This window comes from Talpa europaea, assembly GCF_964194135.1.
Source record: "Talpa europaea genome assembly, chromosome: 6".
In the NCBI taxonomy this organism is placed as follows: domain Eukaryota; kingdom Metazoa; phylum Chordata; class Mammalia; order Eulipotyphla; family Talpidae; genus Talpa; species Talpa europaea.
In genome coordinates, this window is record NC_140072.1 from 125,886,263 (window position 1) to 125,912,877 (window position 26,615).

General features: G+C 39.4%; 1 protein-coding gene across 1 annotated transcript in view; it reads left to right on the top strand.

Annotated features, from left to right (window-relative positions):
• The window catches only part of GPC5 (glypican 5), a gene marked incomplete at both ends in the record, with an annotated part of 1,071,098 nt that overhangs the window by 20,113 nt on the left and 1,024,370 nt on the right, over positions 1-26,615 (top strand). The window contains one exon of the mRNA XM_084235596.1: positions 25,515-25,676. Coding sequence (XP_084091722.1) covers positions 25,515-25,676 — 162 coding nt within the window. The remainder of the gene's footprint in view (positions 1-25,514; positions 25,677-26,615) is intronic.

Here is a 26,615-nt window from a genome sequence, read left to right on the forward strand (position 1 = left end):
CACTGTTTCAGGTGTAGAATTTACTACATAATTTGCCTGTTGCCTGGGTGAAGTAGGTATGTTAATCTGTTACGCTATTTCATTGTTAGAAAAGAATAACAGTTCTTCATTTTTCTCCTTTCTAAATTCAAAGTATTCCATAGCAATTTGTTTATTTTAATGCTAAATATTATATAGCCCTGAAGGAACCAATGCTTATTTCAACATAAAGCTTTTTAAACCCATTTTTCATGTACTTCATCAATTTTGAGTTTGTTTTTGAAAAAAATTTATTCACCTCTCTAGTGTATTTAAGTCATCTAGTTTATGAGAATCTATATTTTTATTGAAGTAACATTGATTTATAATATTCCATAGATTTCAGGTATATAGCATTATAAATATACATCTGTATATGCTATAAAAAAGTTTAGTTTTCATTCGTCACCATACAATTGATCCCTTTTTCTCAATTCACTCACACCTCCCCCCTTCCCTTTGTAAGTTCATATAGACTGAGTTTTTGTTTTGTTATTTAATTCACTGTTTTACTCTTTCTTCCACATGTTAGTGTTTGTCTTTCTCCATCAATGTGAGCATCTATTTTAATCCAAAAAATAGTTACTCTGGAAGACAATTTATAGATTAATACAGAATGGTCTTTTTTAATTTTTCTTGTTTGCCTTTGACAAATATTGATTAGTAGCTGGATATTGGAGGTCCTTGTCTTCAAGAAGCTCAAAATTTAGAGAAAGAAAGAAATTACAGAATAAAAGTATGATGAAATAATGTACATATTATGAATAGTGACCTGGATAGGGCTAAACAGAAATTAAAGTTGGATTGGCTAATCCTAACAGGACCTTCAGAAAAGAATGAGCTGAATATGGAACTATGAGAGAGTTTTAAATAGAGTAGAGGAAGAGAGAGGCATGGGGCATCCTAGCCTGGGGGAGAGATGGTATAAAGGCATAGAAATGATGGTATAAAGGCACAGCACTCTGTGTTTGAAGGATCCTAAGTTATTAGTGAGACTGGAGTCTTTAATGGTAGTTAAAGCAAAATTGGATATGAGGCAAAGGTCAGTGGTTCTTAAATTTTAGTGTGCAGAACTAAAACTTGTATTTTCCTTTAGAAATAAAGATATAGACATAGGCCTAGACATCCTGATTCAACCAGCTTAATCAGTTTCATTTTCATGAAACAATTTTCTTTCTCTCCATCAATGATCTGCTGCAAAGATCTATAGACTCCCCACTTTTTTTTTGTTTTCTTGAGAAACACCTTTTTCAGGAGCAGGAACTTGCAACAATTTTAGGTTGGAATAGCACAGTCATATTTCTGTGTTAGGTTTTTTCACCCTAGCAACAGTATAAAAAAGTGATACGGAACAGTACAAGATTAAAAATACATTGTTTAGGGAACAGCCTAAAATGCTGCAGTAGATACCACAATATAAATGTGACTTAAGTTTTATTTTAAATGTGACCTTCTGCAGTTGAAACCTTCCAGGGCTGCCAGGGTAACTGTGCCATGTTAGACAAGTGGCTCCTAAGGCTTCCCCAGGAGTTGCCAGTAGAAAGTCGGTAAGAAAGGAGTCTCGGGAACAAAGAAATTCAAGCATAAATATTTTCAGAGATGTTTTGAAACTGCCTTCATATCCCTTTTAGCTGAATAGGGCCAGGTGGCCGTACCGCATCTCATAGGTGGTCAAGTATGTCCTTGGGAAGATGCATCAGAGACCGAGGCTTACTCAGATCTCAAATGTGTACTTGGAGCCATTTGAGTGGAGAATTTCATGGTTGTACTACACACAGTCTGGAAGGGGGCCGTGGGCATACCGCATGGGTCTTGCATACTTCTCACTGCGTTAAGAGGGGCATAGCTGGACCTAGGGCAGAGACCCCTCTGGCCTGGTTGTAGGAGTAGTCCATAAGAAAGTAACCAGGAGAAAGACAGGCTGTGAAACTAAATGAGCAGGAGGGAATAATGAAATAATTGAGGTACTTAAAGCTATGGGAGATGTGATAATTAGTGTTTTTTTGTCAACTGACTGGACTAAAGGACGCCTAGATAGGTGACATAGGGTGTTTTCAGCAGAGATTAGCACTTCATTTGGTGGGTTAAATAAAGAAGGTGGCCCTGCCAGATGTGGGAGGTCATCATCCAACCTGTTGAAGGAGTTGAATACCAGAGGAGGAAGGTTGCATGGCCTATTTTGTTGCCTGATTGCTTGGGCAGTGCTTGGACTGGTATTTACACCATCCATATCCTAGCTGTTCAGGTGTTTGATCTTGGACTGGAATCTATACCACTGGCTTTTCCAGGTATTCAGTTTGCAGATGGCAGATTGTGGGAATGCTTGGCCTCCATAATCATATAGGCTGGTTCCTTATAATAACTCTTACCCATACATATTTGACTCTGTGTACTATATAGATTTGTTACAGGGATTTGCCTGTTGCAGGAAAGGTTATACCTAGAAGGCTATTGTCTTCCCTTCTGATGCTAAAGTTTGATGTCTTCAAGATAGTTGTTCTTTGATTTACCAAAATTTTATGTTTGCTGAGATTTCATAGGGAATTACTGCAGCGAAGTTTATTCTGCTGCTTATAAGAAACACTTTTCCTCAGACAATTGGGGCAGTGGGATGATGCTGATGAAATGATCCTCAGAGGAAAACAAAATGTATTTTACTTGGTAGGACTGAGAGATAGGGAAATCTTTGGAAAAACATTTCTTGAGGCAAATCAAATGCATTCTAGCAGGTTGGGAATTAAATTGAGGATGTCAGCTGGCTTACCTCTCCATTATTCATTTGTGGGTACATCTGCTCTGCATTTTTAGACTTTTTATTTTCACTTTAAATAAATGTAAAATTTAATGTAAAGTCTGGTTTTGTTTTTACTATGTTAGTTTAAGTAGATTGTGAGAAGTTATATGTCTTAGTTTGTGGCACATTTATTAGCAGCCTGTGCATAAACTTTCTCAATTTATTTTATGATATCCCTTTCTTATGATAACCCAGTCATCTTTTCTGTACTCCATATTCCTCTCTGCTTTCCAAAACCACTCTAATTCATTTCATTACCTGTGAGATATATTTTCTCAATGATACCTATCTTTTAAAATATCAGTAGTGTTACCCATACATCATTCTGTTTCTTTCATTTGTCATTCAGAGGTGCCTTTAAAATTTATCCAGATTAATTATATGTATAGAAAACCCTTAAAAATTATTAGAAACGATAATTCAGTAAAGTTGCAGGTTATGCAGGTGATAAAATAAGTATGCAAACATCTTTTGTGTCTCTACACAAACAATATACCAGAAGAGAAAGAAATCAGTCCTATTTACAGCCACATCAAAAATAAAGTACCCAGGAATAAACTTTACAAAGAAGGCACAGGACCTATACAAGACAAGCTCTTAAGACATTGTTAAAGTAAGACACAAAGATATCAAAGATTGGGCCTCCCCGGTGGCGCAGCGGTTGAGCGCTGGGTTGCAAGGCTGCCCGCGGCCTCTGCGGTGACGGTTCGATCCCCGGCTGGATCCCCGGCTGCTCCCCGGCCACCGGAGGAGGGTCCCACATGGCGCGCAGACCTCTCCTGCCGCCCGCTGCTCCCCTCAGCAGTGTACTTCGGTCCTTCTGCCTGCTCTGCTCCCCGCTCTGGCTCTGGTGAATTCTCTCACCCTCCCGCGCTTCTGACTGTACCCAGTGCATGTGTAAACAAAACAAACAAATAAACAAATAAATAAATAAAACATGCCTCTATTTAAAAAAAAAAAAAAAAAAAAGATATCAAAGATTTTCCTTACTTGTGAATTGGAAAAATTAACATTGTTAAAAACCTGTATTAACCACAGCAACTTATAGATTCAGTGCAATTCCTCTCAAATTTTTAATGGCATGCTTTAAGGAAATGGAGTGAACATTAATGGAATTTATATGGAAGCACGAATTACCCCAAACAACCAAAGAAAATCCTCACAAAATAGAATAATTGTGGTAATACACTCCCGGACTTCAAACCACACTATAAAGCTGTAGTAATACAAGCAGTATGGTGTTAGAATGAAAGTAGGCAAACGGATTAATGGAATATAATTGAAAGCCCAGATATAAACCCACACTTACATTGAGAGTTAATCTATAACAAAGGATCCAAGATTATACAATGGAGAAAGGAGGGTCTTCAACAAATGATGCTAGGAAAACTGGCTAGCCACATGCAAAAGAATGAAAATAGATCACACTCCCATACCACATACAAACGTTAATTCAAAATGGTTTAAAGAGTTGTAAGTTCTGAAGCCATGAAACACATAGGAGAAAGTGTATGCAAAATACTCTATGACATTGGACTCAGGGATTTCTTTGGGGACTCAACTCCAAAGGCAAGGGAAACAAAAGCAAGAATAAACAATGGATACTACATCATATGAAAAGCTTCTATACATCATTAGAAACTATCAGAAAAATAAATCCACTGCTTGGAAAAAATTTGTATATCATACATCCAACAAGGAACTAATATCCAAGATCTATAAAGAATTCATATATTTCAACAAGAAATGAATAACCCAACCAAAAAATGGGCAGATCTAAATGGACCCTTTTTCAAAAAAGACTTATAGATGTCCAGCCAGCACATGAGTAAGTGCTCATCATCATTGACTATCAGGGAAACAAATCAAAACTACAGTGCACTATCAACTCATGAGTACAGCCCATTTTCAAAATACCAGAAAAGCAAGTGTTGGCAAGGGTATAGAGAAAAAGGAACTCTCATTCACTGTTAGTAGAAATCTAGACTGGCCCAGTCCCTATAGAAAACAGTATGGAAGTTTCTCAAGCATTAGAAATAGATCTGCGGTATGATTTAGCAGTTTCACTTCCTGGTCTCTATCCATCCAGAGAATGCAAAAATATTGGAAGGAATGTGTGCTCCCCTGTTGGTTGCAATGCTGTTTACAATAGCCAGTTTATGGAAACAACCTAAGTGCCTAAGGACGGATGAGTGGATTAGGAAGATGTGATTTGTATACATACAACAGAATCCTACTCAACCATTAAAAAGGATAAAATCTTGTGGTTTGTGACAAGATGGAACTGGAGAGGATGATGCTAAGCAAAATAAGTCAGGAGGAAGACAAATACCAGGTGATTTCACTCATGTGGAAAATAAGGAAGGAAAAGAAAGGAACAGATAAAACTGAACCAGAACACACCCTAGACATCTGTAGAACTGGTGATCACCAGTGGGGGAGAGTGGGGTATGGAGCAAAGAGGGAGTGGGCCTGATAGACTGGAGTCAACTATGGTGGAGGATTATTGGTGTTTTGGTGGTGGGTGTGATGCGATAGCATAATTTGAAGAGCTGTAAACCCATACCCCTAACACATACACATTTTGTAATCCAATGTTACCTTAATACAATAAATAAGTAAAATTTATCCACGTCTCCTTTAGGCTCTCTAATACATTACTACCTTTTTTATTGAGTTAATATTGGCTTATATCATGACTTGCATTTTAGAGGTGCAGGATCTCCCCATTACCCCCTGAAGGTGCTGTCATATCACACCCATCAACAAAGTACCCACAGTCCATCCCCAAAGTCCTTTGTGCTACCTCCCCACTTGTTCTTGCCTCTTTCCTCCCCTAGTCCCCATAACCTCAGTTCTAGAACTAGCTTTCTAGAGTGTATTAACTTGGCTTTATCAGACCCTTTGTTTGGTGTCTCTGTATTCCACATATAAGTGACACCATTAAGGTATTTGTTTTTCTCCTCTGCTTTATTTCCCTTAGCATAATATCCAGTTCCACTCATCTTGGTGCAGATGGCAAGGGTTCATCTTTTTTTGATAGCTGAGTAGAGTAACATTCCATTGTTTATATAGACTATCTTTCTGATTCATTTTTAAAAAAAAATTTTTTAAAGATTATTTATTTATACAAGAACCAGAGTACAGGCCAGATGTGTGGGAGGGTGAGAGGATTCACCAGAGATAGAGTGGGGAACAGAACAAGCAGACGGACTGAAATACACTGCTGAGGGGAGCAGCGGGCGAGACAGGAGAGGTCTGCTGTGCCAGGTGGGACCCTCGCTGGCTGGCTGGGATCGAACCGGCGCTGCAGAGGTTGCGGACAGCTTCACAGCACTGCGCTCAACCGCCTGTGCCACCAGGGGAGGCCCACTTTCTGATTCACTTATCTGTATTTGGGCACTTGGTTAGTCCCATGATTTTGCTATTGCACATCATGCTGCAACTAACATAGTTCATTACTTTTTGAACCCCATATCAATATCTAACATGTATCTCCCAATTTTACTTACCAAACATCTTGGTATTGGGTCCATAGTTTGCCTCCAGTGTCCTTCACCACAGACATCTCAGTAATTATCTTCTACTTACATTTTTCTGTCCCAGGTCTGGATCAAAAAACTGGCATGTTCTTAATCCATGTCATCCAATTATGTTCCAGAATGACTCTGCCATTCTATACCCAAGCATGGAGTTTGCATTCTCTTTTTAAATTCTGGGAGATTTTCTTGGACAGATGGCAGCATAAATAGTTTCAACATCCCATCTCCCAATATTCGTAGGAATCTTCAAAAGGAAGTAAAAAAAAAAAGAAGACTAGTTCATTTACATTGGAACTAAGAAAAACCTCAGTGTATAACAAACTCAAGAGACGATTAGATGCCAAACAAGATCCCACGGATGTTGACTAGATGGGACAGGAAATATCCTATGTATGAGGGTACATTTCCCATTGCCAGTTGGGGGGATCTGAATAAGGAATTCCTTGACTGAGTTTTCCTCTTTGATTTTTCTCCATCTGATCTGGCTTCCTGTCTGAGTAGAAAGAAGTCTGAGAGCAAGGCTGCTTGGTGTGTATAACCCAGAAGTGGCTGCAGACCAAGGAAAGCCTATGAGCAGAGGTTGTCACTCCAGTTTCATTTTCCAGGTGACTTCATAGCCAAATGACAATCTCTAATCTCTGCAGTCAAGCAGACTGAGAACTTCTAAATATCCTTCATGGCCCTGGTTTGACCATAGGAGGAGAAATTCCAAGGCATTCAGAAAAAATAATAAACTGAATATCATGAAATCCATAGCAAGTCCAGTTTTATTCTTTTATACTTCTCAGGCACTTGATAAGTAGGAAAATAACCTCAGGCTTTACCTCTGATTACAAGGAAGAGGCAATTGATACTTAAATAGGAGCATGGTGAGGAGCTTCTGCTTTGGGTTTCATGCTAGGCTTGCCTGGAGTTAGTGCTTTCAGAAGTAGATAAGCAGGTGTACCTGGTAAGACTCACTTCTTCTACATATTGATACCTTGTAAATAAAATGGCAGGTTTATTATATCATTTTTTGCCACTTAATAGCAGTAAATGTGCTGTCTATTTCTTGAGGTATCTATGATTGTCCCAAAGGCTCATGAGAAAAAAATAAAATGTATATGTTTTATACACACACACACACACACACACATAAATATATAGTTAAGAGACTAGAAGAAGATAAAAAAGAGAACTAGTGCCCTTATAGAAAGGAAGGTGAATAATGTCAACATCATATTTTTCTCTAAGGAAACAAAAGAATCTATGCCTTGGAGATATATTTTGAAGCTTAACTAAGTGTAGAACAAGAGAATCGAAGAAAAGATTATTGAAAGAAAGTGATAACTATATAGAAAAGACATTGGAGATTTACATATTGAGATTTAATATTGATAATGCATAGTCATAAAAAAGTTTGTTACAAATGTTAGGGAGAAGAACATTTAAAGATTTAATGAGAATTTAAATATAAAGTGATAGGAATCTGAATACTAAAAGGATTCCCCAAATTTTAGGAAAATGTAATTAAGAATAGTAAATACTGAATCATCTTGATAAAATTTTGGAATGCCTGGCTAAGTATGTATCTTATGAATATCCAGATTCTAGGCAGAAACTCATCACCTATGTTTTTGGTGGGGAGCTATAAGCTGCAAGTAACAGAAAATTTCACTTACAGTGACTTAAATGATAAGGTAATTTGTTACTTATTATTTCACATAATGAATCTCAGTGGGAGGCAGTTTCAGGGTTTAGTGATTTCAGTGAAATGATGATTGCTTATACTTGCTTCTCAGAAAATTTGGATTTTTTCCTCATTGTTCCATCAAGACTGTGGTAGTTCCAGGGGCTTCCCATGATGAATATAGCTACCTGAAAAGGGAGGGCAGCTCGGGATTCTTTTGGAAAGAGATACTTGTGGAATGGTGACTGGGCAGCTCATCAACCTAATCAACAATTTTTGGCACAGCAATAAAGATCAAAATCTAATCTGACTGATCTCAGCCTGGATGGTTGTTAGAAGACCACAGAGTAATACCCACAGACTGTTGTTAACAGAGACATAATGTATGAGTCATCAATTTTAATAACTATGTAAATTACCAGACAAGCAGTGAATCAACAGGAGAATTCTGGGATATAGAAGGAAATAAGTGTATCATCCATTTATCTCTCCTGAAAGATCTTTAGATAGACTCCACCAAAGAAAGAAGAAAGCAGACCAAAAATACGGTGACATCTTGAGATGAAAGGATTGGTTAAATTCTGTTCAACTGTATATTTTGAAGTAAATACCAGTGGTAATTATCATTACTGAGCAGAATATTGCTTTTAGTGAAGGAAAAACAAAGAACAGACTTGATCAGGAATCAGCAAGGATTCAGTAAAAGAAGTGACAAGCGCTGGCATGCATATGTGTTACAGGTATTTGCCTTTTTGCAGTTGTGGCTGAGCAGTTTCTGGAAGGCTGCTGACTTCCTCTCTGATGCTGAAGTTAGAAGTTCTCAGTTGGGAAGAGGAGGTGGGTGTGAAATAAGCACAAGCTGAAATACACAGGCGTAAGCTGGAGCCCACGAGGAGTAGAGACTGAAATCCACGTCAGGTTCTGTTGCCTCTGACCTTGAGGTCTAGCAGAAGACAAGACTCTTTGTCAAGTTGCTAAATATAAGCCTGCCTGGCTCAGGAGTCAGAGTGACTGAAGGAAGCGCCAGGGGAAGGTGGAGCCCTGGAAGATTCCCGCTGGCTGCTTACTCACACTCAGTAGGTGAATGAGCAGATCAGCACCTGTACAAGCTACAGAATGGCTAAGATGGCACTTTTGCCCTCCAAGTCTCCCGAAAGAACTTTTCCTCTGGTCACCATAATGGAAAATATGCAGAGAAGGGAATCCTAGGAAATGTGGACACATTGCAAGTCATCACATCAGGAGAGAAAAATCCAAACTGTGGTACTCATAGCTGGACTAGAAGAGATTGTTGGATTGTTTCATTATTATTAATTTTTGGAAGTGAGAATTATGGTGGCTTAAAAGCCTTTGTAAACCTTCTAAGCCTGAGAAGTAGGAAGGACAGATGAGTATGACTCTGAGAATGACTAAAGGCTTGCCTGCTGCTGTGTCCAGTGTCAAGAACGGAAAATCCCCGCCATTGCCATCATGCCTAAGAGAAGGCTGATGGAGATGCTGAAGGAGAAGAAGCCACAGGGGAGATCTGCAAGATTATCTGCTAAAGCTGCACCTCCCAGGACAGAGCCCAGACCTCAAAGTGCTAGCTTGCAGCACATGATGACATGGATGACGCCAGCCATTAACACTTGAATGGAAAAAACCCAAAATAGTGATTGCATTATTCTATTCATATAGCATTTAAAAAGAAACAAAAAAGTAATCTATGGTGTTAGAGTACTAGTTACCTTGAGTGGAAGGGAAAAGTAGCAAACAAAAGGAAGAAAGTTGTCCCTGGAATGATGGTTAGGTTCTGGTTTCATGCCTGGGGGTTGATCACAGCAGACATTTATTGTATGATAACCCACTAAGCTTTCTGGTTTATGTGTTTGTCAGCATGTTTATCATCTTTCAGTTAAAAATACAAGACTATAAACACCAAATGGTGGTTACCAAAGTAGAAGAGTAGGAATGGGTGAAGGGGGTTAACTTGCTAGTGGTGAATGGAGCTAGAACTTTGGTGGTGGGTGGTGTGAAGCTGTACTCCTAAGAGGTGTAGTATTGTAAACCAAAGGTTAATCAATCAGTTAGAAAAATCCCTAAATAAATTTCTTTTAAGTCCCTGCAAAGAAGGGAGAGATGGCACCCAAAGGGTGAAAGGGGAAAGTTGATGCTGGCAAGGATGCCAAAACAGACCAGCCCCGGAGATGCCAAGTGTGTCCTGTGCCTTTGTTGGTAACTGTGTACTTTTGGTGGCTGTACGGTTTGAAATATCATTTTTTTAAAATCAAGTTTAGTTATTTGTCAATACACAGAACACCTCGTTGTTGTCTTTTGGGAAAGCTCCTGTGTCACTAATAGGTCTCTGAAGTTGAATTGATGTGGGGAGGGAGATAAATCTTTCTCTTCCACTTTTGAGACACTTTCTCTTGCTTCTCAGGAGGAGGGGTTCCTTGATGTTCACATGCATTAGCCACGTTGGCACTGATGCCTTATGGTGGGGAAAGGTAAAATTCATTTTTATGTCCTTTTGTTTCTCTCTACCTTCAGACTTGAGTCTCTTTAATCCAGAGAGACCTGGTGAGCCCTGTGGTGACCAGTGTGTCAGGCAATCTGGACTTCATTGTCACTACTGAAATGGCATCCCTCAAAAGGCAGTGGTTCCTTTGTTAGAGTTGAATCTTCAGATGGATAATTTTGTCATTTTTGTTTCATTTTCTGAATGTAAGGGTTGACTTGTGAAATTTGTTGAACAGCATGCTGAAAATGAAATATCAGCCCTCACTCTAAACTTTCCCTGTGTACAACATCAAATGAGGACACCACTGGGCTTCAGAGTGATTTTCTGATTCTGTTAGTCTGTTGAAGAAGGAGCTGAAGTTATTGTACACTGTTAATGGCCTGTGTCCTGTCTGAAGTATCATAATTGCTTATGGAAAGTATCTTTAATCAAGTTCAAAACAGGTTGGCTTGGGAAAGCTTCTGTTTTATTTAGGAATGAGATATATTAAGCAGTATGTTTATGTAATTTCAGCATATTATTTGATATTATACAGAGTCTATATAAAGCAAATATTATACACTTCAAATTACAAGAATAGTATTTGGTGGAAAGGAGATGGTGGACATAAAAGAAAACACAAACTGTATTGCAAAAGATCGAAAACAAAGGAAATGGCAGTGAATCATGACATAAAACAAACGACAGATGTAAGCCCACACACCTCTGCTACAAAAATGAGCCTAAATTCGGTAAACATATTTAGACACTCTCCAAATGGGTCTAAAATAGAATGAAACTCCATGTTGTGTTTATGAGATATGATTGAAAGGCTGAGAAGACGAGAGGATTGATGGTGGGGGTAGATGAATTCATTTTTTGATATTTGCATATGAGATGCTTGTGCGATGTGTAAGTGGAAGTATAATGTATTCAGATCGATATGCAGCTCTAGTTTCAGGAAGCATCATTACTGGATATATCACTTTATGAGTCTTTTTGCATATAGCTGGCAGTGGGTGTACAATTGTCTAGGAGAAGGAACGTGGCATAGGAAGAGAAGGAAGACTTGAGGTCGTCCACTATGTAACTACTGAGTAGAAAATCGTCAAATTAAGAGGGAGAAGGGAAATCAGGTGAGTGGAGCAGGTGTCTCAGGAAAGCACCATCAACTGAATAGACTTTGGCTGAGAGGTGAAGCTAGAGAAGGCTTAGCAACATTAAGATCAGTGCTGTTGTTCAAAAGAGTAGGGACGGAAGAAATTGGAGCTTAGGGAGCTCCAGGTTGAATTTGTGAAGAGAACTAAGTCAAATCAATTGTGAATTAATTTCAGAAATCTTCAGTGAATGAGTTATTTCTGCATTTTAGGATGGTGGTGGTGACAACATAATTCAACCTGTATAATTCCTTTTTTAACTGAACGGTTGAGTCAGTATATATTATTTTTTTTATGTCTATTGCTGTATCATAAACTCTAGAATCAGTGTTATGAAACAACTATTGCCTGATAGAGTTTTGGATCATGAATTTAGGCAAAGTATGGCATATTTCTGCTACATGGTATCTGAGATCTTTGTTGGGAAGACTTGAAATCTGGGGGTGATTTGATGACTGGGGTCTGGAATCATTTGTAGGTGTCCTCACTCACATGTTTGATGCTTGATGTTAGCTGAATCTTGGGACCTCAGATAGGTGTTGGTGAAATATCTACACATAGGTCCCTTTATATGGTCTACAAGTGGGGTAGTTTGGAGATTCTCACAGTCTGGTGTCTAGGTTACATCAATAAGTGTCTCAGGAGATAGAGTGTGGAAAGTGCCAAATTCTTAAGTCTTGGATCCAGAAACCAGCACAGATTCACTTCTACCGTATTTCATTAGTCAGGCAACCACAGAGTCCAGACTCAAGGAGTGGGGGCATACACCTGAGCTTTTGATGGAAAGAGTGTAAAGGAATTTTGAAGCCATGTTTTAAAATTGGTTAAGAGATACATAGAAAAGCCCAGAACTCAACTTCCCTGCATAACAAAAGTTAAGGAAATATTTGGATTTGTTGAAAGATTGTGACGAAAGAAGACTAGGTGGAGCCATGTGACAGAGTGAGGGAAGGATTATAAGAATAGGAATATTTAATTTAAAATATTTGATTGTTGTGTTTCTGCTCTGTAAATTTCCTGTCTTCGTTCAGTATGTTCTGTCACACAGATACAAATGCTTTCTCTCCCCGCCCTTTTCCTGTATCTGTGCATCTATGCATCTCTATGTTTATGTGGTGGTGAGAAGTTAGGATTTGAAATGAGGGTGAAGAAATCGATGGGACTGGATTGTTAGGCTTGGCATAGGAGAAAGAAAGGACCAGCCTCAAGAGCAGCAATGCAGGTGAGAGCAAGAATTCTATAACATCAGAAACTCAAATCTGGTCCCTCCAGAACCTGAGGCTCAGGAACATGAGCTGTCTTGAATAGGGTGTAAGATGGGGCTTTGGACTGACTTCTGCTTTGTGAGAGGGATGGACAATAGCAAAGAGCAGGGAGGAGAAGGCAAAATTGTCAGGTAGCAGAAGCCTCAAAAGAAAATGTACTTCCGCAGAAATCCCAGGAGGATATTGAACTCCCCACACCCCATCTTTGCTAGAAAGGTTTGAGATTCAACCTTCTGATGACGAAGCGGAAGAGAGCTTCCTCCGTGGAGCACCACATTCTAGTTGAGGCATTGAGGAGGATGCACGGAACTGTGGTGAAGGGGATAGGGTCATAGTGATATCCTGAAGGTGCGATGAATGGGTCCAGGAGAGAAAGGTAAGGGTTGTGTGACTCACCAGAGATGAACAGGTTGAGGTTGAAAGTACAGAAGAAATTCTAGAGAAGATTATTGTTTGAGAAGTGACCAAACAAAGCTAGGCTATGAGGCAAAGCAGACAGTCCAGTAGTTTCTTAGAATGTTGGTTGGTAGGTTTTAGCCCAGACTTCAGCTGTGACCTGGAGTTGGGACTCCGCAGTTGCAGTGGGGGTGCTTGAGGAGAACATGTGATCAGTGCTCCTGTGATCTGGGGTAAGAGCTCCGTGTGACCCTGACACCTTGCTGTAACCTGCTGGGTAGTGGTCATTCTCTGGAGCCCTTGAGATAGTTGGGGAAACTCATTTTGAAATCTTTTAAAATGAAGCGATTTGGAGTATTTGGAATTTAGTGGAAACTATGTCATATCCGTATTCTTTTTTTCTCTTGTGAGCTTCAGAGTGTGCCATTGTGTTAGTCAACACATTTTAGTCTCTGAATCAGTGGCAAACTGCAGGCCTCGGGACAGATCTGGCCTTTGCCACTCATCTTTGTATTGTCTGTGTGGCAGAACAGTTGCCCCAGAGACTGTATAGCGTATGAAGTTGAGCAGTTAAATGTACTATCTGGGGTTTTGCAGAAAAAAATTTCTCCCCTTTGCTCTACTTTCTTGTGTCTTCTCTATCTTACAAACACAGGCCGGATCTCCGTGTGTATTTCGCTCTTCTCTTAATGAAATGCAGAGTTCTTTAAGCCACTCCTTCTAGATCAGGCCTCCTGCCCTCTTGACTTCCAAAGTCCAGCCCGCCTTTCACATCTTGATTATTTCATTTCTCTAAGAGGATGTTGGTAAATACCCTGAGAAGGTTGGTTCTCACTTTCGCCTACCATTCTACACATCAGTGCTCTCTGTATAAGGGAGAAAGTAAAATAGAGTGAGCCCCCTATCTCGAGTCTCCATTTTGTGGGAATAAATTTTATTAAACTAATACCATGTTTTCCCACTAATAAGCATCGACCTGACAATGCAGAAACTCTGCCCCTGGTTGGTTGTCACACCCCCAGCAAGCAAAGCCATGAGACCCTGAGTGCTTTGCCTCTCCCCACTTCAGCTTGGCTCCCACTGTCGAGTGCTGTAGGGGTTGGCAGTCCCATGTGCAGTGGATTAGTGTCCTGTTGTGGTCTTTTGCTCCCTAGCATCCATCACAGAGTCCCACTTTGGTTGTCTTGGTCACTTGAAACCAAGCCACCCTCTGAGTCTCACACATGTGGTTGAGTGGGATGGACACAGCTCTAAGCTCCTGATGCTTTTGAATCCATCAGTGTATGTTTTGGCCACAGTGATTGTTCAGATATGGGCACATAAGTCATCAGACTCATTACATAACATGTAGAAAAGCTTGCTGAGACTTCCAGGAAAGAGAAACTTTGTCATCTGAGTGGTGTGGATTGAATCAGAGTAGGCATTTCTATAGTTGAGCCTGGAGTTTCTGGGATGCTTACCATGGAGTAACCAGGGTAAAGCAAAATCAAAGGAAGACAGAGTGGAGTTACAGAGAGGAGGGAAGCTGATCTTGTGTGGAACTGTCTAAACAGCAGTGTCAAAGCTTGTCTAAAATTATATCTGATTATATTTAATTCTGAGCAAATTAAATCCCTTATGGTTTTTCCCAGTTTGAGTTGGATTTTTATTCATGAGCCTCAAAGTGAGGCTTTCAGTTTGCTTTCATGTGTGTTAAACAAACATGGTGGCAGTGGGGATTCCCTGTAACAGAACTGGTGAGCTGTCAAGTTATTGAGTTTATTTTGATATGTTGTTTATTTCTAGATGCACAGGGAAGCCCTCATGATTGGGTTGGGACAATTTTGAGCGTTAGTCACCATCTGCTTGCCAGCCCACAGTTTCTGTCAGGCTTATTGGACTTGACTTTTCCACTGTCATGGATTTCAGGCTCCTGAGAATTTTCTGTGTAACTTGTTGCTTGATCCATCCTCTCCTGCTGCCCCTTCACTGAAGTATTAGCTTAGGCACTGTGGTCGTAAGAAACATAAACTAATCTGGTCTAATAAAAAAGTGATTAAAAGTCTTTAGGTGCAGCTCACGGAACCCTGTAGTATGGGAAGTAATTGGGTCTCCGAAAAAGCATCAGTCCTTTTCTGTAATTACATAGTTCCGACTAATCAGAGAGCTCTGAAGGTTTTCCCCTTTTTCTACTCTAACACACTTTGCTTTTTGTCTCCATGGTGAAATAGCATGGATATTTCACTCCTAAATTATATATATATAAAATAGCTCTGATGGAGAACAGGCTAGACTTTGTGTTCCAATTTTAAATTCTCAGATGAAACAATCTGGTTGGTTCTGTTTGAGTCACATATTCAACTTCAATTCAACAGATTCTAATCACATGACCACATGTGCTGTCAGGGTCTCTTGTTGAGACTTCCAGAGAGCAGTTCTCAGAGGAAATAGGGGTTATTATGAGGTGGGCCAATCTCACAGAAACTATGGCTTCTGAGTCATGATTGAGCTCTATTTATGGTGGGGCATTTTCTCACTTTCCCAACCCTCACTGGTCTTTAGTCCATAGTTGCATACATTAGTGGATGCAAATTGATCTAAAGGTAATACTTTTGCTAAATCACTGAGAATCTGTTTTATCCCAGCTTGGAGCTCTACCACATTTTATTTAGAGAAATAATGCCAATTGTTGGCTCTTGAGGTCATCTTTTAGGTGAGTTGGTGAAAAAGCAGTAGGACAATTTGGAGCCTTTTTTAAAACCGAGGGGGTGAGATTGCATTTCATTCTTTTAATCCCTCAAGTAGTCTTGAAGACTGTCCTGATGTTGCTGCTTGAGGTGCATCTGTTATTACATGCCTAGGCCTCTGTCTCTGAGCCTGCTGTCAGGTCACAGATTCACAACTCCTAATCTATGATTTCAAGTTTGAGAAAATGTTCTGTTTAGCATACTTTTTCTCTGCTTCATGGACATAAGTATGTATTTTCACATTAGAAATACTTGTTCATTTTTATAAAAGCAGGCTTTTTGAAGTGTTTTGTGTGACCATTAATCAGCCATGCTTGGAAATCAACTCTGAGTACATTATCAGCTGAAGGATCACTGATGTGGCTTGTATATCTGAGCAATAGCATCACTGTTCTCCCTATGAATATTCTGTTGGCACTATTTGTCTGCATTTTTACATGGCCAAATGTTAATTTTTTTTTTCTGAATCCAGAACCATAGAAACTTGCCAATAGGTGAAACACAATACTCCTTCTGCAGATTTGTTTTCAAATTTCATGAATAATATCAGTATACGCTTTCATAGGGCAATGCCAGTATTCCCTAAATAAAAAGGATGAATCTGGAAATGACAGTGATTCATTATTATATGAGGACTCATTGTAAAAATATAAATATAACAAATCCTATTTCTGATGGATTATTGAGCAAGTTTCTGATGTTCTCAGCAATATGTTCATCCTGGGTCTATAATTAAAACTATATAATTAATTTTAACCTATCATAGCGCCTTCCGGGGTTTCTTGCAAAATGTCATGTAGGTAAGGAGAACGGGAAGATGATCAGTGCTGCAGGAAAGACAGCTTGTCCTGGGCACGATGCTAGCTCTGTGCAATACTCTAGGAAATGTGGCCAGTGGCCCTTACTCTGTTGAAGCTTCCAGACTTGGGAGAGAAAACCAGAAATGAAAGAGAGTCCGTTCAGAACACAACAGAAAACATTCAGGAAGGCATCAGCATGCAGGGGGTAGTCTGATCTTTTAGGAAACCCTCCCTGTCAGAGCTGGCAGAATTTAGAAGGGAATATGCTTTAAAACTGGCAGACAGGTTTGAGCACAGCAGTCAGTTGAACTGACCTTATAATTATTTCTTATAATTAATAGGATCCCAAATGCTATGCGATTACTCAGATAGTTGCTGTCTAGTTGAGTTGAGAAAATAACCCAAAAGATGACAGGCTTCTAGAATGTGGCTACCTTCTCCTGCACAGCTGGGGTCTGAAGGAGGTCTCTTCCTCTTTCAGACCCTCCCAGGACACCACTCTCTTCTACACCCTCCTTGCCCTGCCATTTATCCTCTACCTCACTGATTGCTCCTTCTCAGGCTCTTTTGAGGGGTTCCTCCCCTATTCCAGTTCACAGCGCCATGCCTTTGTCTTGCGCAGTGGTTCTCATCCAGAGGAGATCCTGATCAAGGGGGACATGTAGTGATGTTTTGGTTGTCACGACTGGTGATGTGATTCCTGCCTCTTTCTCATCTTCCAAATCCCATGCAAGCTATCTGGGCCAGCTTCTACCTTCAGTATATAGCTCTCCAAATTAATCACTTCTTAACTGCTTTCACCCTAGTCCTAACTCCTGTTTGCAGTACAGAAGGACTGATTCTCAAAATTGCAATTAGCATGAATGCTTAAGTGCAAATCAAATGAAGTTACTCCGGTGTCTGTCATCACTGTAACAAAATTGCTTCCTTGTGTGACCTACAGGGGTTATTGGAACCAACTCTTCTCCTACCTTTCTCCCCTTTCTTCACATACTGGGCCTCTTGCCCCCTCCCCCGCTTTTAATCTTTAGTTTTTAGTCGTTCGACTGCGATATGCTTAGGCATGATATTCTTTGTGTTTATTTTCTTGGGGGCTCAGTGAGCTTTTTAATTCCATTAATTTGTGAGTGTTACCAAATTTGGGAAATTTGCAGTCCTTATTTTATGGAGTGTTTTGTCAGTTCTATTCTTTTTTGCTTTCTGGGACTCTAATCATGTCTATATTAGAGTTTCTGAAATTCTCCCCCAGGTCCTTGAGGTACTGTGCATTTGTGTATGTATGTAATGTCAGTCTATTTTTATATTTCCTTTAGATTATATATTTTCTTTTGATCTATTTCAAGTTCTCTAATACTCTTCTTAGCTGGGATGCTTACAGACTGCTCTAGCAGACTAAGGTATGGATCAAGAGTTTTGGAATAAAAGGACACAGAAACATTAATTCAAAAGGGCACCTGCACCCCTATGTTTATAGCAGCACTATTTATAATAGGTAAGCTGTGGAAACAACCCAAGTGCCCAAAAATTGATGACTGGATCAAGAAGATGTGGTACATATAGACAATGGAATATTATACAGCAAGCAACAAGATAAAACTCATGCCATTTGCAGCAACATGGATGGAGTTGGAAGGGATCATGCTCAGCGAAATAAGCCAGAAAGGAAAAGAAAAATACCGATGGTCTCACTCATAACAGGAATTTATAAAACCTAAATAAGGGACCAGGAAAAAGAATAACTATAATAAAGTAAAAATCAAAATCAGCAAGCAACTATAAACCAATTGGGTGGGGAGGAGGGAGGAGGGAATAGGATCAAAACATGGGGGTGGGAATTGTATGGGGACTATAAACAAGATGAAAATGCATTGTGCAAAAATGAAAAATGATGTAAAAATATATAAAATAAAATTAAATTGAAAAAAAGAGTTTTGGCATAGCATGTATAGAGAAATTGGTGTTCCCTCTCTCTGGCCTTCCTTTTCTTGGTATTCCCCCTTATTTTCTGGAAGCTGAAATTACCTTGATCTCTGTCTTCTAATTCTTCAATCAGAAAAGATTGAGTTTTTTGGTTGGCATTTTAGTCATTTTAGACATATGGTTACCTACCACAGAAGATGAGAAACTAACCTTATTAATTTCCCTTCTTCTGAATATTGACCCCCTTCTGTAACAGGGTGGTCCCCAGGAAAGGGGGAGGTTCCAGGTTTCCTGCCCCACCCAAGGGAGGGTGTAGCTGAGCAGGGAGAAGAAACTGGAGAAGCCACTGAGGAAGGAGGGAAGCAGGATGGAGAGCCAGGAGACCTGGAGGAGGTACATGGGACCAAGAGACACATGAAGAAACTGCACTTGCCTTTTGGTCGTGGACTGGGTGACACAGATGTGGGTGAGAGACCCGTGGGGAGGTGACAATAGTGGTCTTTATCTTGATTTTGATTTTGCTCTTTTCCTCCCAGACTTGTCTGGCGATTTCTGATCCTTTTCTGTGGGTCCCCACTGGAAGATGCTTTAGACTTGTGGCAGGCTTTGGGGCCTTACTCTGGGCCAATCCCACTTGGGTGGACTTTTACCCATGAGGGGACAGGTAACTTTCAGTGCTTGATTTAGAAACTAGATTCTTTGCTTTCCTGTATTGTTTCCTAATTGTATTAAAGTTCCTTTTCATTAAAGTCTCATACGTTTTGTGTTGATGGGGCGGATGGCAGAACCTATTTAGAGCAGGCAGGTTTGCGGGGTCCTGGGTGTCTCTCTCCCTGCCCTGTAACACTTGCAGAATCTTTCTTTTGTTCACCCCCTGGAGTTTCCAGGTCTGCTGTGCCGTATGTGGGTTAGCTCCATGGCCAGGGATCGAACTCAGGCTGTAGTGGTGATAGTGCTGAATCTTAACTCCTAGCCACCAGGGAGGCCCCTGCACTTGGGGTTTTTATGGAGATTTCAGTATATAGGCATAATGATTAATTCATTGGCCATTGATATTGATTTATTTTTATTTTTTAAAAAAGATTTATTTATTTATGCATACAAGAGCTGGGGTACAGGCCAGAGATATTGGGGGGGGAGAGGATTCACCAGAGACAGAGTGGGGAACAGAATAGGCAGACTGACTGAAATACACTGCTGAAGGGAGTAGTGGGCGAGTCAGGAGAGGTCTGCTGGGCCAGGTGGGTTGCTCCCTGGCTGGCAGGGAATGGAACTGGTGCTGCAGAGGCTGTGGATTGCTTCATAATGTGGTGCTTAACCCCTTGGGCCACCAGGGAGTCCCCTGATGATTGATTTAATCTCTAGCTTCTATTTCTTTCACCAGTGGGGAAGGAAGTGTGTGTGTGTGTGTGTGTGTGTGTGTGTGTGTGTGTGTGTGACAAAGTTGGTTCCTCTGGCAACTGACCCCCATTCTTAGGCAATTTAAGGGTATTCTCAAAGTCATTTCATTAACATAGCAAAAGACATCTTTATATTTAGCACTTAGCAAATTGCAAGAATTTTAGGAGCTCAGTGCCAACAAAGGGGATGAAGGTGAAACAAATATTTGTTATTGAAAATCATAGTATCACACAGCCCTAGCAGGCTAATAAAGTTCCTGAATCCTTTTGTTGTGACTGCTTAATTATTTGATAGCTTCTTTGCCATCAGGTGGACAAGATGTTTTCATTAGCCTGCCTCCTCTACTTCACTTGCCCTAGCCCTGGAATGAGGCATTTCTTCCAGAAGCACTAATTTGATCATCTGGGCAGGAGGGATGGCATTTGCCACTTGCTTAGGCATTGTTTTCTGTGTTTTTTTTTCTTTTTCAGTGAGCCAGAATCCATATTTTTTTATAAAGAAAAAATTCTTTGTGGTTTCAGCGATACTTCCAGTTTAAAGAGTTTTACTAACATCTTCACACCTATGTCTCTTCTCTTGCATACCAAAGAATCCTCATTTTCAAGGATATGGGGTAGAATTTGAATGTTTATTACTTACTTGTTTCATCTCCTGTTACAGCCACACCATTTTGGTATAACATAACGTGTAGCTTTTGGAATTTGACTGTTTTCTCCTTCAAGGTATTATGTTATTGACAGTATCTGCTATCACTGTCTTTCTCCTCTTTACATTTTTAAAAAAAGGTTTATTACTTTTATTCTTTCCAATTTTTCAGTTTTCCATCTTCCCTTTCTCTCAGAGCTTCACTTTTGTGTGGTTGGCTCCTGTGTTCCTTGGAGTTTGTTCTTCACTGCAGTATCTTTTTCTTTCATCTTTAATTCTTTCCTGACTATAGTCAACTCTTGTCTGAATTTTCCTGATTCTGATTTGTGTTCTCTCATGTTCTATATCATTGTTTTTAGCTTGCTTTGAAATAGTACCGTTAAAGTTTTGATCTGTTTTCCCTCCAGGGGCCTTGTGTTTCTGACATGCCGTCTTTGTGAAGATGTTATTCTGCCTCCTTTTCCTCTTTTTTATTACAATAACTCTGCATGTGATTTGACCTCAATATTTTCTTTGTTCCATTTATATGAAGTTAGTTTTTTCCCCCTCAACATGTAGATTGAGAAGGACTACGGAATAGCTTTTCTAACTGTCCAGAACTTCCTCTTCTGTTGTTTCTGTGTAGTGTTTAAAAATATAGCTGCCTTTTTTTTTTTTTTAATTTCCTGGGCTTATTTCCCTTTCCACTTAGGTCTTAACTTTCTCTTTCTATGTCTCTTGGAGCCCTTTCCTGTTGAATTTTGACTCCCCTTCTAGAAGTTCTCTTCTGGATGGGGTGTCTGCCCTGGGAAGCAGCCTGCTGGATCTGTATTGGGAGTTGATGGGATCTGAATGTTTCCCTGCACGTTCATTCTGTTCTACCTTTTATTCTTTGCACACACCCAGTAGTGGTGCAGGCAGAACCCTTCTGGTTTGAGCTGCTGCTCTCAAGTTGGTCTGCTGTGTGTGAACTCCTGTTGGCTATTTTGGGGTTCTGCTGTCCTCACATCCTTCAGAGTTCCATTCTTTTACCTCCTGCCCATACTCTGATACTCTGATGACCTGCCACTCCAGCTGGTTTTTCCCCACCCCATTTAGATTTTGAACCTTGTCACAGAGCTTTGTTGTACTTTTTTTGATTTATTTTTTACTTTTTCTCTCTGGTTCTGGAGGGGATTAGGAGGTCGTGAAAACTATGTCACCACCAAGCTTCTAGAATGCATCCCTGTGTTCCTATTTTAACATATTAAAAAAGCATGAACAAGCAGGTCGAGGGCTGTAGCAGTTTCTTAGGTTGAGAACAGAAAGGAAGATGGAACCAGTACTGCTGCTCCAGGAGAGAAATCAAAAAAGCCATCACAATTCTGTGGGAAGGCTGCTTGGGCAAAGAGCCTGCTGTTTCATTTTTAATTTTGTTTGTTTTCAGTGCTTTCCTTCTTGTGGAGTTTGATTTTACCATTCAGACACACCGCTGCTGCCCCTGAGTCTGGATTGAATACTCTTTCTCTTTCATAGTAGCTCCGTGATGCTGTATTCTTTGAAGCCAGGCTTTGAAATATTTGCAAAATGTCTTGTTACCATGTCATATCTATTTAGGTTCATCTGGCTTTACTTTGTTATGATGCCTCTTCTGTTTACAATGCAACAACTGCCGACTGGGCTTTTTATCATCAAGCCTGTTACTGTGTCCTTGGTGCTCAGGCAGTGAGCAAAATGTAAGATATGTTCCTTTCCCTGAGGAAGACAAGTTCATCTTGTCTGCCTTTTGGATAAATACAGGAAGCAAGGGAACTAGTTTCTTAACGACCAACTCTTTTCCTCCCCCACTGACACCCCAAGACTCTAAGTAACTTGAGTATATTTTGTAGTTGACACTGATGAAGATGTTCAGCCAATTAGACATAAACCAGATATTTGAATTATAGTCTTGATTTAGAGTTTCGCTCTATGTCGTCATTACCAACTTCTACGATTCTAAATTAAAGTCTGGATTAATCAATGCAGATCCTCATCAACCCGAGGAACATATTTGCTCTAAGTGGTCTAAATTGCTCCCATGCTTATTCAGAGTTGCTGTCACTCCCACACTATGTTTAGGACAACAGTCGAGGTAATTTGTGCCATCTTTCTAAATGTTCTTTCGACTGTTTAAAATTGGGCAAAAAGGCAAATAGCTGCTCTATAGCTTTTATTTTACTGATTTTATTTTCAAGGAAAACTCCTTGGATGGCTCCTAACTTAAAATTTATTTTCTTCCCAAGCAGATGACTTCTTTCCAAACTGAAAGCTAAGTGGCCAGTTATATCTGTAGGCAAATCTATAGATTTAAAACCGTTGTTTCTTGTCAGTAGAGTGTTTGTGAGGCAAGAAGCTTGGGATTCACTTTGCCTGTTTCCAAAGACCAGCTCCCCGTTTTGTAATATAGTATGGGACACTGGGCACTTACAAAGCCTCTTCAATGTCTCCGTTTCCTGATATTTAAAGTGTGGTCCAGGAAGGATACCTATCTATAGGGTTAATGTAAGGATTAACGGAGATAATACGTGTGACCTCAGCTCTTGGTTTACTGAGTGAAAATGGAGTGTTTATTATTTGTTATGCCCTGTGCTGCACAGCTGCCATGTGACAATGATTGGTAATTGGTAATCACATTAAGGAATATAACACTGCTGTTTTGAAAAGTGCAATACATGGTTGAAATAGTCGGAGAGGACATCATAGGGATGAAGTTGTCTAGGAGGTTAAGGACAAATTTGGTCGGAAGACTGAGTTAAGATTTAAAGGGGAATAGGTTGAATGAATTAGGTGACAGTTGAGTTGACAGTGGCTAAGCACATGGAAGACAGGAGTGTCCCAGACAGAGAGAAGGGTGTGGAGAATGATTCTGTGGCCAGTGGAAACTTAGTGAATGTGAGGAACTGAAATAAAACCAGTGTGTGAAGAGTACTATGAGGCAAGTTCCCCTGCAGTGAGCAGAGTGGGACAAAAGGAAGGTATGATCACAATTTGGGGCCTTTTGTTAGGCCATGCTTAGAAAAGTGATCTAACAAAACAGTGTTAGGTGTCTATTTGAATTCTGGATTTTGCAGTGATCCATTTTTATTATTGTTACTATCATTTTTATTCCTTAGCAGTCTTTCCCATACTAAATATGTTTACTTATAAACTTTAATACTTGCTCATTTGTGCTTTGCCCCAATCTCTATTTCTTGTTCTTCTCTAAATACTAATTCCTCAATTCTTCCATTTAGGAATAAAGCTGAGAAGATAGCTTTGTTTTCTTTCATTCAGATTACTGTTTGAAGTGGAATTTGCTTTTGTATAAGTTTAGGCAAACAATTGCCAAAAAGTTACCTGCTGCAATACATATAAATATTTTATGCTTCTTTGCCTTTATGAAAATCTCAAGCACTGTTGTTGTCTGTCTAACTTAAGCTATAGCCAGAATTATTAGAAATTTTGGTGTCTTGGGTTGGCAGGAAACTCTGACTACAAATATTTTGCTGTTATCCAGGAACAGCTTTTTGGAATCTGAGGCCTGTGTGGAAAGTAGGAGGAGTTTAGAGGTGGCTGTTCTCTGTGTGTGTGCGCATGTACACACATGCATATTTTATATATTCTGATCTAAAATTGGTCAAAGGAGAGCTCATGTGGGAACAGTGGAACACCCTGAAGATCAGGGGCCACAACTGTTATTTCTACTTAAATATGGAATAACTCATTATATTAAGTCCTGCATGTACAATTGTTCTGAAATTACCAAAAAAAAAAAAAAAAAAAACCCAAAAAACAAAAATCAGGAGCCTTGGGATGCCCTGCGGCGCTAACCCCATGATGGCTCATCAAGGCATCTTCTCAGACGCTTCCATGCCCCATGCCTTTCCCTTTGTTTCTCTAGCATGCCCATGAGGTATAAAGGAGCTTGCCAAACAGGAAGAGAATTGTGAATCATATTAGCAATATTTTAATGTGAAGTGTACACTGATATATATATATATATATATATATATATATATATATATATATATATATCACATTTCATGGTTTGCATCTTCCCAGTGGTTTTCTGAATAAGTTTTAAAACCAGAAAGTGCTTTTGTTGGTAAGAATTGTCTCTAGCAAGCAAGATGATGTGTAAAATTTTGGTTGTTGGGTTTGGGCCCATGGGGGTCTTAATCCCCATCATATCATTATTCTGTTAATCACTTATTCCACAAGAAGCACAAATGTAATAAGCTGAAAAATCAGGTCAAGTTATTTTGCCTTTATCTGATGACTGAATTCCATTTTGCTTCCTCTAGAGAAGAAATTGTTTTAGCTTATATATAGCTTCATAACATATTTATTTTAAATAATTTTTGCTGAATTGATAAAATAAGCAAAAAGAAAATTTAGCTCTGTACATACCTAATATTTAATTGTATTTCTATTATGTAATCTATTTGTTAGTTATTGGTAATTATGTAGTTGAGTGGACGTGCTTAATATTTGATTGAAAAGTTAAAAAGATGTGAGCGAAGAGTTCATGGTTGAGGATATCTTGGCTTAATGGACTTAGATACATCTTCCTGTAGTTCCCTGTAGGAACTAAGTTCCCCCCAGTAAATTAATTCCTCCCAGAGGACAGAACCCCTTATGTGCATTGCTGATACTTGAGCTGCAACACATAATATCTTCTCAATGAACAGGTCATTATTCTGAAAAAATATTATATGTGTTCCAGGGCCTGATCTTCAGGTTTGCATATCCAAAAAGCCTACATGTTGCACCAGGAAAATGGAGGAGAGATACCAGATTGCAGCTCGCCAGGATATGCAGCAGGTGCTGCAAACAGCCAGCTCTCCATTGAAGTCTCTAATATCTCGAAATGCAGCAGCTTTTCAAGGTAAATGTACCGTGTGTTCTGAAATCAAGCCTTGTTATGTGATTGGCCTATTATCATTATTCTCTAAACCCGGCTGGGTTTACTTCTTTAGCTTTGCATATTATTCTGGTATAAAATGAGGTTTTGGTTTTGTCTGACCTTCCAAACTTGGGTCTGAGGTCACCCTCGGGCATATAAATATATGTACTGGGTATACTGTTATATTAATGAAATGATCCTTGGGGATATAGACCTTTCTGGGGTCTTTCTGATCTTTCAGTATTCTCCTCCATGGTTGTACTTCAGTGTGAACAGATACAATTAATAGATTTAATTAAACTATTGCCCTACATAAAATCTCATGGCTTTTAACTGGGTAGTTATAAATGTATATTTTTGAAGTGTGTTTGTTTATTTGTATCGAAGGAACATTGCATCATACCCTTATATATACGTTTCAGGTGTGTATCACTCTAAATCGGTATGTGTGTATTCTATAAGAAGTTCACCACTAAAAGTTCTGATTTGAAGAAATACTTGCCTAATTCCTCCCCACCCCTGCAACCTCATGTGGTTTTATAGGAACGCCAGTATGATACATCAAAGTTCAGACAAGTCTGATAAATAGTAAAATAGGAAACATTAATTGGATATTTTTAAGGGTCAGCTACGATCAGAACTCAACCTTAATCCAAACACTATGTTCAGAAATAAAATTAATGGGCTATAAAATTATAAAGCATATTGGAGAATAGATGATCTTTTTCTTTATTTTCGTCATCTCCTCTATAAAATTCCTTATGACTACAATAAAATAGCTTAATTTATTTTTCCTTCTATGAAGTATTAGTATTCTGTATATGAAATGAATGAAAATATCTAGATTATACCGCTATTCAAACAAATTTATTGCTTTTGTTCAATACAAAAATATAACTTCATTTTTTAATGAGTGTAATA